Genomic DNA, 17,047 nt, shown 5'->3' with positions numbered 1-17,047 from the left:
ACAGATAATGTGTACTGTCTGGCTATAGGCTTCAGGGAACAGCAGGGGTAAGAGTGCTGGTCCTTTAATGCAAGTGAAGTGTACAACTCACTCATCCTTAGTCTATTTATGTGCGTTCTCAAATAAAACAAATGTGTTATTTGTGCTAGAGCTATACAGGTATAGCAATACCAACTGAAATAATCTAAGAGACATAATAATGTATTTTCTACAGGGAAGTGAAAAAGCCAGAAATGTGGAATTGTAGAATATACTGTATGTTGTAAACTGTGATGTCAGATGACGCAGAATAAAATATGTATTTTTTCATTTCTTTTAGCAACCATTTATTTTTATGAGTTTCCTAGTAGTAGTAGTAGTAGTAGTATATTTTTTTCTCTGTGAGATTATTTATTTATTAGAAGCAGAAATAGAAAAGCTATTTTTATTATTCAGTAAACATTGGTCTTCTATTACTAAAGACTCTTAAAACATTCATTTATATTTAACTGCAAGCATTAAAGCATATAGTAGCTCGCTTTAATTTTTAAAAAAAACAAACAAACAATAATTCCTTTAACATTATAATAACCGCTTTTCTACAGAACTATTATTTCTCTGAACCAGATATGACACCTCATTATATAGGGGGAGGGGCTCTAGACTACACAACCTAGCTGATTTTAATGAGAGATGCTACCTTGCTGGGATTTATACTATTACACATAGTAAAAAAGGAATGTCAGTATTGGGGTGAACGCTGGGGTATGGGCACCCTGAGCTACTTTGGCTGAGCCACCTCAGGGCATCACCACTTAACACTTATAGTAACATTCTATATCACTTCCTCTGTGTGTTTTTTGTCCATGTATTTTTTCACACACTTTTTACTCCTGTAACACTCATAACACGGGAGAGCAGGGCCAGTTCCAGGCTACTAGCGCCGTGAGCAAGAAAATTTCAAAGTGCCCCCCTTACCCCCCACTATGCGCGCACCGAAGGCGCGCAAGCTCCTGGAAAAGTGGGCGTGGCCTTGCAACTTTATACACTCAAACTATAAATATATTTTCACACCCCCTCTACACACACAATTAGCAGCCTTACACATAACGCCCACATTAGTGTTCCTTACACATAATGTCTCCAATATAGTGTCAGACACATTATGACCTCAGTAGTGCAGTGCCATATACACATACGCCCCCAGTAGTGCCAAATACACATACACCCCCAGTAGTGCCAAATACACATTATATGCCCCCAGCAGTGCAGTGCCATATACACAATATATGCCCCCACAGTGCCAGATACACATTATATGCCCCCACAGTGCCATATACACATTAAATGCCCCCATAGTGCCAGATACACATTAAATGCCCACACAGTGCCAGATACACATTAAATGCCCCCACAGTGCCAGATACACATTATATGCCCCCACAGTGCCAGATACACATTATATGCCCTTACAGTGCCGGATACACATTATATCCCCCCACAGTGCCAGATACACATGCCCGGCCATTTTAGTGCTGCTCTCCGGCGCACACCGGAGTCTTCCCCCAGCAGCACGCAGGCAGGCCAGGATACACACAGGAGAGGAGCCCCGGGGTCAGCAGTCCAGGGAGCCGGACAGCAGCCACCAAAGTCGGCCTGTTCCCAGACCGGACCGCAGCGGGGGAGAGTTGGCGGGGGAACAGGGATTGCAGAACGGGGAGAGCCGAGGAGGGGGAGCCGCAGAGCGGGGAGATCCTGGCGGACGCTGGCAGACAGCAAGCCAAAACAGCCTGAGGATCCCCCGCATATCCTGAGCTGTCACTGCCAGTGTCTTGGAGAAGAGACTCGGCAATGTGAAAGCCAGCACCAGGGGGCCAGTGGGTGCAGAGTGGGGAAAGCTGTGGGAGGAGGAAGCACGGTGTACGGGTAGCGGAGGGGAGCAGACGGGGGCAAAGAGCGGGGAGAGCAGGGGGGGTAGCTGCTGCTTCTGAGTTTCGGGGGGGGGGGGGGGGGGGGGGCAAGGTCTACCGGGAGAAGGAGTGCAGAGCAGAGAAAGCAGGGGGAGAAAGCTGCTGCTGCTGACAGCCGGGAAGAAGAGGCACGGTGTACAGGAAGGGCAGTGGAGAGCAGGGGGAAATAGAGGCGGAGATGGACCCGTGAGCCAATATGGCGGTTAGAAATCTGCGCGCCCCATTGAGGATGGCGCTCTGCGCGGCTGCACGTATCGAACGTGCCTAGAGTCAGCCCTGACACTGAGTAGCTGCTTTCACTCACTTGATACTCTGTAACACTTCACTGCTATCTTTTATTTGTGTGATGCCCCCCCATTTGGTCTGTTTAATTGTAATAATAGGATTTTAATACCTACTTGTAAAATCCTTTTTTCTTAGTCCGTAGAGGATGCTGGGGACACCATAAGAACCATGGGGTATAGACGGGATCCGCAGGAGACATGGGCACTTTAAGACTTTGAAAGGGGTGTGAACTGGCTCCTCCCTCTATGCCCCTCCCCCAGACTCCAGTTATAGGAACTGTGCCCAGAGAGACGGACATTTTGAGGAAAGGATTTATTGTTAACTAAGGTGGGACACATACCAGCTCACACCTCAAACACGCCGTAGAACATGGCATTTAACAGAAACTCCAGTCAACGGCATGAACAACGTCAGCAACAGGCTGACCATAACGTAACACAACCCGTGTGTAAACATAACTAATAACTGCAGATAGAGTCCGCACTGGGACGGGCACCCAGCATCCTCTACGGACTAAGAGAAAAGGATTTACCGGTAGGTATTAAAATCCTATTTTCTCATACATCCTAGAGGATGCTGGGGACACCATAAGAACCATGGGGTTTATACCAAAGCTCTAGAACGGGCGGGAGAGTGCGAATGACTCTGCAGCACCGATTGACCAAACATGAGGTCCTCATCAGCCAGGGTATCAAACTTGTAAAATTTCGCAAAAGTGTTTGAACCCGACCAAGTAGCTGCTCGGCAGAGTTGTAATGCCGAGACCCCGCCGGCAGCCGCCCAGGATGAACCCACCTTTCTGGTAGAGTGGGCCTTCACCGATTTCGGTAACGGCAGTCCAGCCGTAGAATGAGCATGCTGAATTGTATTACAGATCCAGCGCACAATAGTCTGCTTGGAAGCAGGCCTTCCAATCTTGTTGGCAGCATACAGGACAAACAGAGCTTCCGTTTTCCTAAGTTGAGCCGTTCTGGCGACATAAATCTTTAAGGCCCTGACCACATCGAGAGATCTTGACTCCGCGAAGGCGTCAGTAGCCACCGGTACCACAATAGGCTGGTTCATGTGGAACGACGAGACCACCTTTGGCAGAAATTGTTGACGAGTCCTCAACTCCGCTCTATCTTCGTGGAAGATTAAATAAGGACTCTTGTGAGACAAAGCCGCTAACTCAGACACCTGCCTTGCGGATGCTAAGGCCAATAGCATGACCACTTTCCAAGTGAGAAATTTCAACTCCACCTTCTGTAAAGGTTCAAACCAATGTGATTGAAGGAAATGCAACACCACGTTAAGATCCCATGGTGCCACTGGGGGCACAAATGGAGGTTGGATGTGCAAAACTCCTTTCACGAAAGTCTGAACTTTTGGAAGGGAGGCCAATTGTTTTTGAAAGAAAACCGATAAGGCCGAAATTTGTACCTTAATCGAGCCTAACTTTAGGCCCGCATCCACACCTGCTTGCAGGAAATGGAGAAAACGCCCTAGCTGAAATTCTTCCGTAGGAGCCTTCTTGGATTCACACCAAGACACATATTTTCTCCAAATACGGTGATAATGTTTAGACGTTACACCTTTTCTAGCCTGAAGAAGTGTGGGAATAGCTTCACTGGGAATACCCTTTCGGGCTAGGATCCGGCGTTCAACCGCCAAGCTGTCAAACGTAGCCACGGTAAGTCGTGATACACGCACGGCCCCTGCTGTAACAGATCCTCTCGTAGAGGAAGAGGCCAGGGATCTCTTACGAGTAATTCCTGAAGATCTGGATACCAAGCCCGCCTTGGCCAGTCCGGAGCAATGAGAATCGCCTGAACCTTTGTTCTTCTTATGATCTTTAGCACCTTTGGAATGAGTGGAAGCGGAGGGAACACGTACACCGACTGAAACACCCATGGTGTTACCAGCGCGTCCACCGTTATTACTTGAGGGTCCCTCGACCTGGAACAATATCTCTGAAGTTTCTTGTTGAGGCGAGACGCCATCATGTCTATTTGAGGAATTCCCCAAAGACTTGTCACTTCTGTGAAGACCTCTTGATGAAGACCCTACTCTCCTGGATGGAGATCGTGTCTGCTGAGGAAGTCTGCTTCCCAGTTGTCCACTCCTGGAATGAAGATTGCTGACAGAGCGCTTGCATGTCTTTCCGCCCAGCGGAGAACTTTTGTGGCCTCTGCCATAGACTCCCTGCTCTTTGTTCCGCCCTGACGGTTTATGTGCGCTACTGTTGTTATATTTTCCAATTGTATTAGGACGGGCAGGTTGCGAAGAGGATGTTCCGCTTGAAGAAGGCCGTTGTAAATGGCCCTCAACTCCAGAACGTTTATGTGTAGACACATTTCCTGGCTTGACCATTTTCCCTGGAAGGTTTCCTCCTGTGTGACTGCTCCCCAGCCTCGGAGACTCGCATCCGTTGTTACTAGGATCCAGTCCTGGATCCCGAAACTGCATCCCTCTAGGAGGTGAGAGCTGTGCAGCCACCACAGGAGTGAGATTCTGGTCTTGGAGGATAGGATTATTTTCCGCTGCATGTGCAGATGGGACCCGGACCACTTGTCCAATAGGTCCCACTGAAACATTCTGGCATGAAATCTGCCAAACTGCATGGCCTCGTAGGCCGCCAGACTGGAGATCACTGCTCGAAGAGATTCCATCTTGAATTTGAATTTTCTTAGGTAGAGATTGAGGGACTTTAGGTTCAGAATTGGTCTGAATTGGTCCGGTTTCGGGACCACAAACAGGCTTGAATAAAAGCCTTCTCCTTGTTGTGACGGGGGAACCCTGACAATGACTTGATTCTGACACAACTTTTGTATTGGATTGCATACTACCTCCCTGTTCGGAAAAGAAGCTGGTAAGGCTGATTTGAAAAAACGTAGAGTGGGAAACGTCTTGAAACTCCAGTTTGTACCCCTGGGACACTATTTCTAAAATCCACGGGTCTAGGGCTGAACGAGCCCAGAATTGACTGAACAGCTTGAGACGTGCCCCCACTGGTGCGGACTCCCGCAGAGGAGCCCCAGCGTCATGCGGTGGATTTGGCAGAAGCCGGGGAGGACTTCTGCTCTTGAGAACCTGCCACGGCTGGAGATCTTTTACCTTTTCCTCTATTAGCCAAGGAAGGAATAACCTCGGCCTTTTTTGTATTTATTTGGCCGAAAGGACTGCATCTGCAAGTGGTGAGCTTTCTTTTGTTGTGGAGGAACATAAGGCAAAAATAACGACTTACCCGCGGTAGCCGTAGATACCAACTCAGCGAGACCTTCACCAAACAATACACCACCTTTATACGGTAGAGACTCCATAGCTTTCTTAGAGTCAGCATCAGCATTCCATTGATGAATCCACAATGCTCTCCTAGCTGAGACTGCCATGGCATTGGCCCTTGATCCCAAGAGGCCAATATCTCTCGCTGCTTCCTTTAGGTAGACTGCAGCGTCCCTGATATAACCCAGCGTTTAAAGGATGGTATACCTATCCAGGGTATCTATATCAGATGACAAGTTATCTGCCCACTTTTCGATAGCACTACTCACCCACGCAGATGCAATAGCTGGTCTGAGTAGTGTACCTGTGGTGACATAAATGGATTTTAGCGTATTTTCCTGCCTACGATCTGCAGGATCCTTAAGGGCTGCCGTGTCAGGAGACGGTAAAGCCACCTTTTTAGACAACCGTGATAGCGCCTTGTCCACAATGGGAGGTGACTCCCACTTTTCTCTATCCCCAGAGGGGAACGGATAAGCCATTTGAATCCTTTTGGGAATCAGAAACTTTTTGTCAGGATTTTCCCACATTTTTTCAAAAAGGGTATTCAGTTCATGAGAGGGAGTAAACGTTACCTCAGGTTTCATTCCCTTATACATACAGACCCTAGTATCAGGAACAGCAGGGTCCTCGGAGATATGCAGCACATCTTTTATTGCCAAAATCATGTACTGAATGCTCTTTGCCAATTTTGGGTCTAATCTGGTATCACTATAGTCGACACTGGAGTCAGTGTCCGTGTCGGTATCTGTGTCTGCTAACTGAGCAAACGAACGTTTATGTGAGCCCGAAGGGGTCTGGACCTGTGATAACACATCCTCCACAGATTTTTTTTCCATACCTGGTTCTGAGACTCAGATTTATCTAATCTCTTATTAACAAGAGCCACATTAGCATTCAAAGCATTCAACACATTTACCCAGTCAGGAGTCGGCGGTGCCGACAGGGTCACTCCGACAGCCGTTTCTGCCCCTAACACAGACTCCTCCTGGGAAGAGCACTCCGCCTCAGACATGCCGACACACCTGTACCGACACCCACAGACACACTGGGCCAAAAGGGGGACAGACCCACAGTAAAGCCTGTCAGAGAAACACAGAGGGAGTTTGCCAGCTCACAACCCAGCGCTTATCCCGGTTCTGAAACCTTAATATATAATGCCTCAGACCCTGCAGCGCTTTATAATAACTTATTTAAGCACCAAATTTGCTGTGCCCCCCCTCCCCCCACCGGTTTGGACCCTGTTACTTGTTATAGCAGTGTTAAGGAAGGACCAGCTTCTCTGCAGCTCTGTGGAGAGAAAATGGCGCTGATGAGAGCTAAGCCCCGCCCCCTTCACGGCGCGTTTCAACCCGCTATTTTAAAACTAATAATTCTGGTGGGGGGAAGGAATTTTTATGCTGCCCAGGGCGCCCCCCCCCCCCGCGCCCTGCAGTGCCGCTGTGTGTGGGAGCATGGCGCGCAGCGCGATCGCTGTGCGGTACCTCAGAAGCCATCACTGAAGTCTTCTATCTTCTTCTACTCACCTGTCTTCTGACTTCTGGCTCTGCAAGGGGGGTGACGGCGGGCTCTGGGAGTGAACCCCTAGGCGTACCTAGTGTTCCAAACCCTCAGGAGCTAATGGTGTCCTGTAGCCAAGAAGCAGAGCCTTTAAACTCACTAGAAGTAGGTCTGACTTCTCTCCCCTAAGTCCCACGAAGCAGGGAGACTGTTGCCAGCAGTGCTCCCTGAACATAAAAAACCTAACATAAAGTCTTTTCCGAGAACCTCAGTAGAGCTCCTCAGTGTGCATCCAGTTTGCCTGGGCACAGATTCTAAACTGGAGTCTGGAGGAGGGGCATAGAGGGAGGAGCCAGTTCACACCCCTTTCAAAGTCTTGAAGTGCCCATGTCTCCTGCGGATCCCGTCTATACCCCATGGTTCTTATGGTGTCCCCAGCATTCTCTAGGACGTATGAGAAATATATTTACATTTTGAGTAGTAATGATTGCATAAAACACCTAATTACAAAGAACCTGAATGGAAAACAAACACTTACCTGTGCAGTGAGAGTGTCTAGAGCCGCCAGAGCAGACTCCAGGATAGGCAAAGCTTGAGCCAGATCACTGTCACATTCATCCTTTATTGCTTTGGCAGCCATTGCTTGTTCATTAGCCACAGCTTCATCGGCTTTTACAATCTTTTCAGTTTTGGCCACCTCAATTGACTCCCTCTCAATGACCACCATCATCTCATCCACCTCTCTGCTAGCAACGATCAGCTGTGGTTGGAGAGCCTCTAACTCACTTTGCATGATAGCCACTTGTGATGAAGCAGATTCCAGCTTCTCTAAACCCACTTCATATCTTCTCTTCATTTTCAAAACTTCCCTGTTAAGAAAATAACAATCATGCAAGGTATGTAAAACTGCAGCGCTGTATCAGTGATTAACTAGATAACACCCCATATACTGTAGATCACTGTAATGGAGGAAATAACTGATTATGCCATATACATGTAAAACCACATTTACAAGTAGGCACATATTACAGGAGCACAACTTTCGAGAACTTTCAGTTTAAAGTTTCAGCGAAACACAAGGACTGGTTCTAGAGGGTATTGAAGAAATATGCCACCCCACATGTAATAAATTGAATTATTCTACAACACAGAATGCCACTTAGTTGGACTTCAGTATTCTTCTCAGTAAAGCAGGTACCTGGAAGCTACAGTATATCAACCAACAATTCCCTCCTGGCTAATACTAACCCTTGTCAAATTCAAACAAGAAGCTTTTTTGCTGATGTCCCTCCTTTGTGAGCTTCACTGTCACGTAAATGTAAACTACGCTGACGAGGGGCCATAACAGCAACAGCATTTGAATGAAGTCGGCTCACACAGTATAAGAAAAGAGTGCATTAACAGAAAACTGGAGACATTAGGGAAGCTTAGGGGTTGTGCAAAACCTGAATATTACATTAGCTTTGTGTGTTATAACATAACACTTCTTGAATGAATTCTATTCAAAATTTTCCTTTTCAGCTCTGTCTGTGGTTATCCTTAAATCTTATTGAGGTTACAGTGAAAAATTGATAAACATAAACAGCATTACATTATCAAAAAATAAGGTCTCATGGGATGATTTGATCATGCTTCCATGAACTATATATCCTAATATATAGTTTGTGGAACTATGATGGAATAATGGTGGTAATTCAGACCTGATCGCTAGGATGCGTTTTCATACAGCGAGCGATCAGGTCTAAACTGAGCATGCATATGCACCGCAATGCGCAGGCGCATTGCACGGGTACAAAGCGGATCACCGCTCAGCGATGGGTTTGTGCGAACAATCCATTCGCATGGCCGATCGCAAGGAGATTGACAGGAAGAAGCCGTTTGTGGGTGGCAACTGACCATTTTCTGGGAGTGGTTGGAAAAACACAGGCGTGTCCATGCGTTTGCAGGGAGGGTTCCTGACGTCAATTCCGATCCTGAACAGTCTGAAGTGATCGCAGCAGCTGAGTAAGTCCTGGGCTACTCAGAGACTGCACAAGATCTGTTTGTACCGCTCGGCTGCACATGCGATCGCACACTTGCACAGCTAAAATACACTCCCCCTGCAGGCGGCGACTATCTGATTGCAGCAGTGCAAAAATCACCTGCTAGCGATCAGGTGTGAATTAGGCCCACTGTACACAACTCAAATAATTTGATGCATCACAGGAGAAGAGTCTAGACGACGTGAGTGGAGGCTAACAAAAGGGAACAAAACTGAAGTGCAGGGGTCAGACATGATTTTATTTAGAGATAAGGTCATAAATATAAGAAACTGATTAATTAGGGGCTTAGCAATCACAAAAAAAATGCCACATGACTTTAAATTTGGTTCTGGGAGAATAATGTTCAGGAATTGGAACAAACAGGTGGCAAACATGGAACAATGGGGTTGACGTACCAAACCTTCTAAAGAGTACAAGTGGAGAAGGTCTCCATAACAACCAATGAGCTTCTAAGGGTGCCCATACACTAGTGCAATTTTGCCCGATTTCATCCGATTCCGACAGTTCGCGCTGATAAATCGGATGAAAACGGGCAAATCGCATGCGCTTTATCTCCGATCCGATGCGCAGTCCTGTGAGAATCGGATCGGAGCCCCAGATCGGAAGTACTGCGCTATAGATATGTCAGATCCCGCAGGCATGGCTGGGATCGCATACGATACATCATATGCAAAAGGACCACATACGATGTATTGTATGCGATCTTGCCGCCCGGGAAGCTGCCGGGCAGTTCAAGGGAAATCTTATGCGACTTCTCCCTTGGAGAAGTTGCATAAGTGTATGGGCACCTTAAGTATCATTTATCTAGTACAGTGGTTCTCAAACTCGGTCCTCAGGACCCCACACGGTTCACGTTTTCCATGTCACCCAGCAGCTACACTGTGTATCACCAACTGTCACATTTTAAAAATCTACAGGTGACCTGCAAAACATGAACTGTGTGGGGTCTTGAGGACAGAGTTTGAGAACCTGTGATCTAGTATGTTCTATTGAGGTACATTGAGATGTGGTATATAAGTGTGTTGGTTTTCCCATGCCAACGGTTTAGGAATAGAGCGTGAATAAATATTGAAAATTTAGACGTGATTTCATCCCCCTGCTTCCAAATACAAATGTGCATCTTTAGAGGACTCTGTTTATTTTCTTGATTTGACAGATGGGACGTGGCAAATCATTTGGAATAGTACTGTAGCTGTATTTAATATTTTAACAAATCTTTTAGAATTTAATCTTTTATCAGGTAGATACAAATTGGTATAATAGGTTTTCTACACACAGACAAGATTCAATTTGTGACTTTAAATAGTTGCTACAGTATTTAGAATGTGTTTTGACAGTTTTCAGACAAATTGTTTTGAAACTAGGAAAATTCAGACCTGTTCGCTGTTGTGCGAAATCACACAGCGGCCAATTATCGAATGACTGCGCATATGTATGCACCGCAATGCACACGCGCATCGCCAAACCGTGACAGGATGGTGTGAAAATTTCGATCGCACGGGCGTTTGCAAGGTGATTGACAGGAAGAGGACGTTTGTGGGTGGTAACTGCCCGTTTTCTGGGAGTGTCTGGAAAACGCAGGCGTTCCCAAACGTTTTCAGGGAGGGTGTGTGATGTCAGCTCCGGCCCCGATCAGCCTGATTTCTTCGCACTGGAGGAGTAAGTATTGAGCTACGCCCAGACTCCACATACTGCACAGAATGGGAAAAACATTCGATGGTGTGTTAGGTTCCTGGTGCTCAGAACAAGGGAGATGTTATGAAGTGAGTCCAGAGCACCAGGACGTAATGCTGGGAAAGGGGAATGGAAAGGGAATAGCCCCTGGCGCCCTATCTCCGTTGTCTCGCCCATGCTGTCAGTACACTCTTGCGAGACTATGGTTGCTTGAGCCCATGGCAGCCGCGTTTGAAGGGCGGATTACGTCTGCCCAACTTCGATGCCCCCTCAGGTCTTAATGAGAGACAAAGAGTGAACCGAGACAGGGTGATAACAAGGGGCCCTCTAACTAAACAAACAAGGCCAGGGGCTACTAACAAACCTAAAACCAACCGGTACGAATACTGGCAAACGGACAGGAATCCCCAATGCTGCCGACACAGACTCTCAGAACTGGAGGACAAGCAGAATCCCAAACGACAGACCGGTGGACACCAAGAAGCCAGAAACTCGACCAGGCATAGGCAAAGCCACAGGACTTTTGGACAGGAACGCTTCACGGCAGGACACGGGATCAGACACAGGAATCGACACAGGGAGTGACACAGGAATCGACACAGGAGGCAGCTCGACAGACACTGCTACACAGGAGCTCAGGAACTGGCAGGAACAAGCTCAGAACTCAAGCAGACTGGAAACCTAGAAATATCACCAGCGTCTGTGAATTGCACTGAGCCAGCATATAACAGAGAGGCCTAATTGATAATATCATGCAGCTGCCCTGTTGCATGACTCCAAACTGACAAGATGCAATTAGCAGCCAGGTGAGGCTGAACACATGGGAACAAGCTGCAATTACACAGACTAACCAGCGGCAGCAACCAAGAGTATTCTTAAACAGAGCAACGGGAAATCCTGGCCTGCAAGACAACTTATAAACATAAAATAGGAATGAACCACTACCTGTGGTTCATAACAGTATCCCCTCCTTAAGGGTGAGCTCCGAGCACCCCATGACACCCACGGGGTACATGAACAGAAGAATAACATAAAATACCTAACTGACATGCAAAACAGGAATGAGCCACAGCCGTGGCTCATAACAGTACCCCCCCCTTGAGGAGGGGTCAAAGGACCCCAAAATACAGACTATCCAAAACAAGGGATACAAAAAAAAAACCTGACACACTGGTCTAACAGTCAAGAAAACAGAAACAAGCTGTAGCAACAGCTTGTAACAGTGCCCTCCCCTTGACGTGGCCACTGGACACAAGACTAGGAAAAAAAATCTTTTTTTTTTTTTATATCAAGGCAAGAGTCAAAAATTATTTATTTTTCTTCTTCTTTTTACAAAGCTCTTTAGGTCTGACCAAGGCAATTCCCCAAACATTGTCTGAACTGGTACCACCTAGCAAGGTACCACCCAGCAAGGCTGCGTTCAAATCAGAGATAGGTTTCTTACCCTTGGGAGCAGAACTTTCAGGCAAAGTACTCCTATTAGAAGAAGAATTCAGAAAAGCACATCCTGCAGTCAAAACAACGGGCTGAGACTCTTGTGCCGAGTTTACAGTATTTGGTGGACTCTCAGCAGACAAGACGGGTGACTTAGAGGAACCTGAACCAATTTCTTTGGAACCATATCTTTTACTAATTGCATCACAGAATGCTGGGGGATCCTGAAGAATGGGATCTTCCGCTTTTATTAGGCTGGTCGCCCAATCAAAAGGCTCTCCTCTAAAAGAATAAATCAGATAGAGCCCAAGGTTCTCTAAAGTGATGCCCAGAAATGGTCTAGACAACATAATAGTGTAATAGTGTTTGAAAAGCGCAAGAAATTGGGTTAAGTACCCATCAAAGATTATGGATGTTAAGATATCAACAGAGTCAGGATCTGTTTCCTTCCCATCTGACTGACTGGAGTGCTTTGCTAGGACCTGGTCACTATTGACCTTACTCAAGGCTGAGACTCTCTGAACCCCACCCGGGGCAGTGACTTTCTGAACCCCACACGGGGCAGTGACTTTCTGAACCCCACACGGGGCAGTGACTTTCTGAACCCCACACGGGGCAGTGACTTTCTGAACCCCACACGGGACAGTGACTTTCTGAACCCCAGCCGAGGCAGTGACTTTCTGAACCCCACCTGGGGCAGCGACATTCTGAACCCCACCCGGGGCAGTGACTTTCTGAACCCCACCCGGGGCAGTGGCCTTCAGGAACCCCGCTGGGGCAGTGGCCTCCGGGAACCCCGCTGGGGTCAGCACCTCGGATTCTTTTACTGGGACCAAGCCGTCGGCCTCCCCCACTGGGACCGAGCCATCGACCTCCCTAACTGGGACCGAGCCATCGACTTCCTTCACTGGGACTGAGCCATTGGCCTCCCTCTCTGAGTCGATAATTATCGAAACTTCTCCCGGGACTATGACTTCCGGAACTTTTGCTGAAGCTATAACCTTCAGCACCTCCACTAATGCTACACCTCTTAAGTTCTTTCCTGGGGAAGCGACCTCTAGACCCTTCTTAGAGGCTGCGTCTCTCGAGACCCCACTTGGGGATATTACTTCAAAGATCCCTTCTGGGGTTTTGCTTCTCGAGTTCCCTTCTAGAACTATGGTTTCAGATACCCTTTCTGGGGTTGCGCTCTTCAAGTCCCTACCTGGGGTAACAGCTTCTGAGACCCCTTCTGGTATGGAAACCTGAGCTATAATATTTGATGTCCCTCTATAAGCTAGAGCATCGGGTACCGCTCCAGCACTCTGGGCATCGGGTACCGCACCAGCACTCTGGGCATCGGGTACCGCTCCAGCACTCTGGGCATCGGGTGCCGCTCCAGTACTCTGGGCATCGGGTACCGCTCCAGCACTCTGGGCATCGGGTACCGCACCAAGATCCTGAGCATCGGGCACCTCTCCAGGACCCTGGGCAACGGGCACCACTCCAGGACCCTGGGCAATGGGCACCACTCCAGGACCCTGGGCAACGGGCACCACTCCAGGAACCTGGGCAACGGGCACCACTCCAGGAACCTGGGCAACGGGCACCACTCCAGGGGCTTGCAACTCTGCTTCAACAGGAACCTCAAGAGAGGAGAGAAACATTCTCTTTTGATTCCTGAATCTATAATGGGGCTCCCTTGCCCAATGACCCCAATTATAGGACAGAGAGCTTTTTAGTGTGGGTTGTGTGACAAGTACCTCTGCCACAGTAGAGACAGGAGTAGGTCTTGTATCCTGACTCAACTTGGCCAGAGGGCAAGACTCGTCACCACACTTTGGCTTGCGCAACTCACAGGTCTGCAGATAGTGGCCTAAACCCCCACAATATAGGCATAAGTTTAAGTTTCTGCGACGCAGACGCTCCTCTTCTGAGAGCCTGGGCCGCAGGAAACTTTTAAACCTTTTCTCTTCAATTAAACCAGAGGATTCTCTTGTCACCATACTGTGAACAAGAGTCTCTTTAGAGATAGATGTACTCTCAACGACTTCTGGCAAGGTGAGCAAGATTTTAGTCAGAAGGTTTTGCAGTTGCTTTAGGGATTGCTGCAAAACTTCTAGTCGCTCTGGTCTCAAAGCACTGAAAGCAGAGTTCAGGGCTGCGAGAGATGCCTGCAGGGCTTGCATAGTAGACATAGGAGGATTTAAAACTAGACAAGACCAGACAAGGCAAGACTAGACAAGGCAAGACTAAATTTTTAAACTAGACAAAACAAGACTGTTTTTTTTTTAAACACCGGACTGGATTTTTTTTTTTTTTAAACACCGGACTGGATTCTAAACACCGGACTGGATTCTAAACACCGGACTGAATTCTAGACAGGACTGTATTCTAGACTAGACACTGGACTGGGCCAAAAAAGAAAAAAGTTTTATTCCTTTTTTGTGGTAGGGCTGGTGATAATGTTAGGTTCCTGGTGCTCAGAACAAGGGAGATGTTATGAAGTGAGTCCAGAGCACCAGGACGTAATGCTGGGAAAGGGGAATGGAAAGGGAATAGCCCCTGGCGCCCTATCTCCGTTGCCTCGCCCGTGCTGTCAGTACACTCTTGCGAGACTATGGTTGCTTGAGCCCATGGCAGCCGCGTTTGAAGGGCGGATTACGTCTGCCCAACTTCGATGCCCCCTCAGGTCTTAATGAGAGACAAAGAGTGAACCGAGACAGGGTGATAACAAGGGGCTCTCTAACTAAACAAACAAGGCCAGGGGCTACTAACAAACCTAAAACCAAAGTATGTGCGGCTTGCCGCCAAAGGAAAAGAACAACAAAGGAAATGCTGACCACACGCCGACACAATACTTTTGTGTACCGGCGGTGACAGCATAAGCAGAACCCTCTGCAAAACACCAGTGACAGAAATAATAACGGAATACAGCGGCCTAGGCCGACGGACGCGGCAGAGCCGCTACTCACGGAACCGGTACGAATACTGGCAAACGGACAGGAACCCCCAATGCTGCCGACACAGACTCTCAGAACTGGAGGACAGGCAGAATCCCAAACGACAGACCGGTGGACACCAAGAAGCCAGAAACTTGACCAGGCATAGGCAAAGCCACAGGACTTTTGGACAGGAACGCTTCACGGCAGGACACGGGATCAGACACAGGAATCGACACAGGGAGTGACACAGGAATCGACACAGGAGGCAGCTCGACAGACACTGCTACACAGGAGCTCAGGAACTGACAGGAACAAGCTCAGAACTCAAGCAGACTGGAAACCTAGAAATATCACCAGCGTCTGTGAATTGCACTGAGCCAGCATATAACAGAGAGGCCTAATTAATAATATCATGCAGCTGCCCTGTTGCATGACTCCAAACTGACAAGATGCAATTAGCAGCCAGGTGAGGCTGAACACATGGGAACAAGCTGCAATTACACAGACTAACCAGCGGCAGCAACCAAGAGTATTCTTAAACAGAGCAACGGGAAATCCTGGCCTGCAAGACAACTTATAAACATAAAATAGGAATGAACCACTACCTGTGGTTCATAACAGTATCCCCTCCTTAAGGGTGAGCTCCGAGCACCCCATGACACCCACGGGGAACATGAACAGAAGAATAACATAAAATACCTAACTGACATGCAAAACAGGAATGAGCCACAGCCGTGGCTCATAACATGGTGCGAACGGTTTTGTAGATGTCTGCTGACTTAGGAAAATGTTTGCACAGTGTACACATGCATTCGCGCATGTGCACGAGGCAAATTTTCACTCCCCTGGGCGGTGACTATCTGATCGCAGGACAGTGTAATTTGCAGCACAGCAATCAGGTCTGAATTAGACCCATGGTCTCCTATCCTGCAAATATTATATTTATCTACATTATCAATATTGTGCACGTACTTTTTATTTGCAATTATCTGTCATATATGCAATGTTTAATGTAGCTAGCACATTTTTTGCATTAATAACTTATCCGATTTTGTATATGCTACAAGGTTATAAATATGAGTCTCCCACACCTGATGTTGTGACATTCATTTTTCATTCCTTTCAAAATGACCCATGTCACCTGGGGCATGTTATAATTTCTCACACTAATTGCTGAATAAATAAAATAAATGCTAACAGTGTTTTAAACACTAATTAATTACAGTAAATCACCTCAGGTTAAATCAGTTAGGAAGCAAGTGAATACAGTAAGCCACCAGTAGTATGGAATGTTCTCCGTGAAATGAGTCAAGTTTTTTTTTTTCAGGTTAAATAAAAAATGATATCCAACATATATCATGCAGTAGTTAGAGGCATAACAGTTAAACAAACTACGTCTATTTAGTGCTCATCAACTGTGGATTATTAACCAGCATACAAACGATGATTGAAGGCACTTCAAATGTGATGTCATCAACCACGCCAAGCTTTGTTCTGCAAACAATGATCAGTATATGAAGCGCAAAATCCTGCTTACTACCTGTCTGTCCCTTCCTTGGGATGTCCTAGGCTGAGATATAGAGGCAGCGTTCACATGCCACCATAAATATAAATGAGGATATAGCTTAGTCTAAATATGAAATATAAAACAAATGTCCAAAATTGTGCTCTACTAATTAGTGCCGCACTGTCTATAGTAGAAACACCCCAAATAAAGTCACTCAAAAGAAAATGAACCAATCGCAAAGGAATGAGCCAATATCTGAATGACCATAATCATTGCCATTTTATTTACTCATAGTATTAATAGAGAAACCTCTCTATACCCATGTGAAGTGTGAATGCATTTGTGTACAAAAGAGAGAGACATAAAATGAGCTCAATAAATAATTGTGTGTGTATTTGCAAAGCTGAACAAATCACACCATACATGTAGCTCTGCACCAATTGCAGACTCTCTGTCTCTATAAGGCCT

General features: G+C 47.0%; 1 protein-coding gene across 1 annotated transcript in view; it reads right to left on the bottom strand.

The window, feature by feature from the left end:
* Positions 1–17,047, bottom strand: part of DNAH7 (dynein axonemal heavy chain 7) — a 1,092,938-nt gene that overhangs the window by 337,494 nt on the left and 738,397 nt on the right. Inside the window, exon 42 of the mRNA XM_063934143.1 lies at positions 7,537–7,867. Within this exon, the coding sequence (XP_063790213.1) occupies positions 7,537–7,867 (331 nt within the window). The remainder of the gene's footprint in view (positions 1–7,536; positions 7,868–17,047) is intronic.

Source organism: Pseudophryne corroboree, chromosome 7 (genome assembly GCF_028390025.1).
Source record: "Pseudophryne corroboree isolate aPseCor3 chromosome 7, aPseCor3.hap2, whole genome shotgun sequence".
NCBI classification, from domain to species: Eukaryota; Metazoa; Chordata; class Amphibia; order Anura; family Myobatrachidae; genus Pseudophryne; species Pseudophryne corroboree.
This window is presented reverse-complemented; position numbering and strand designations above follow the sequence as displayed.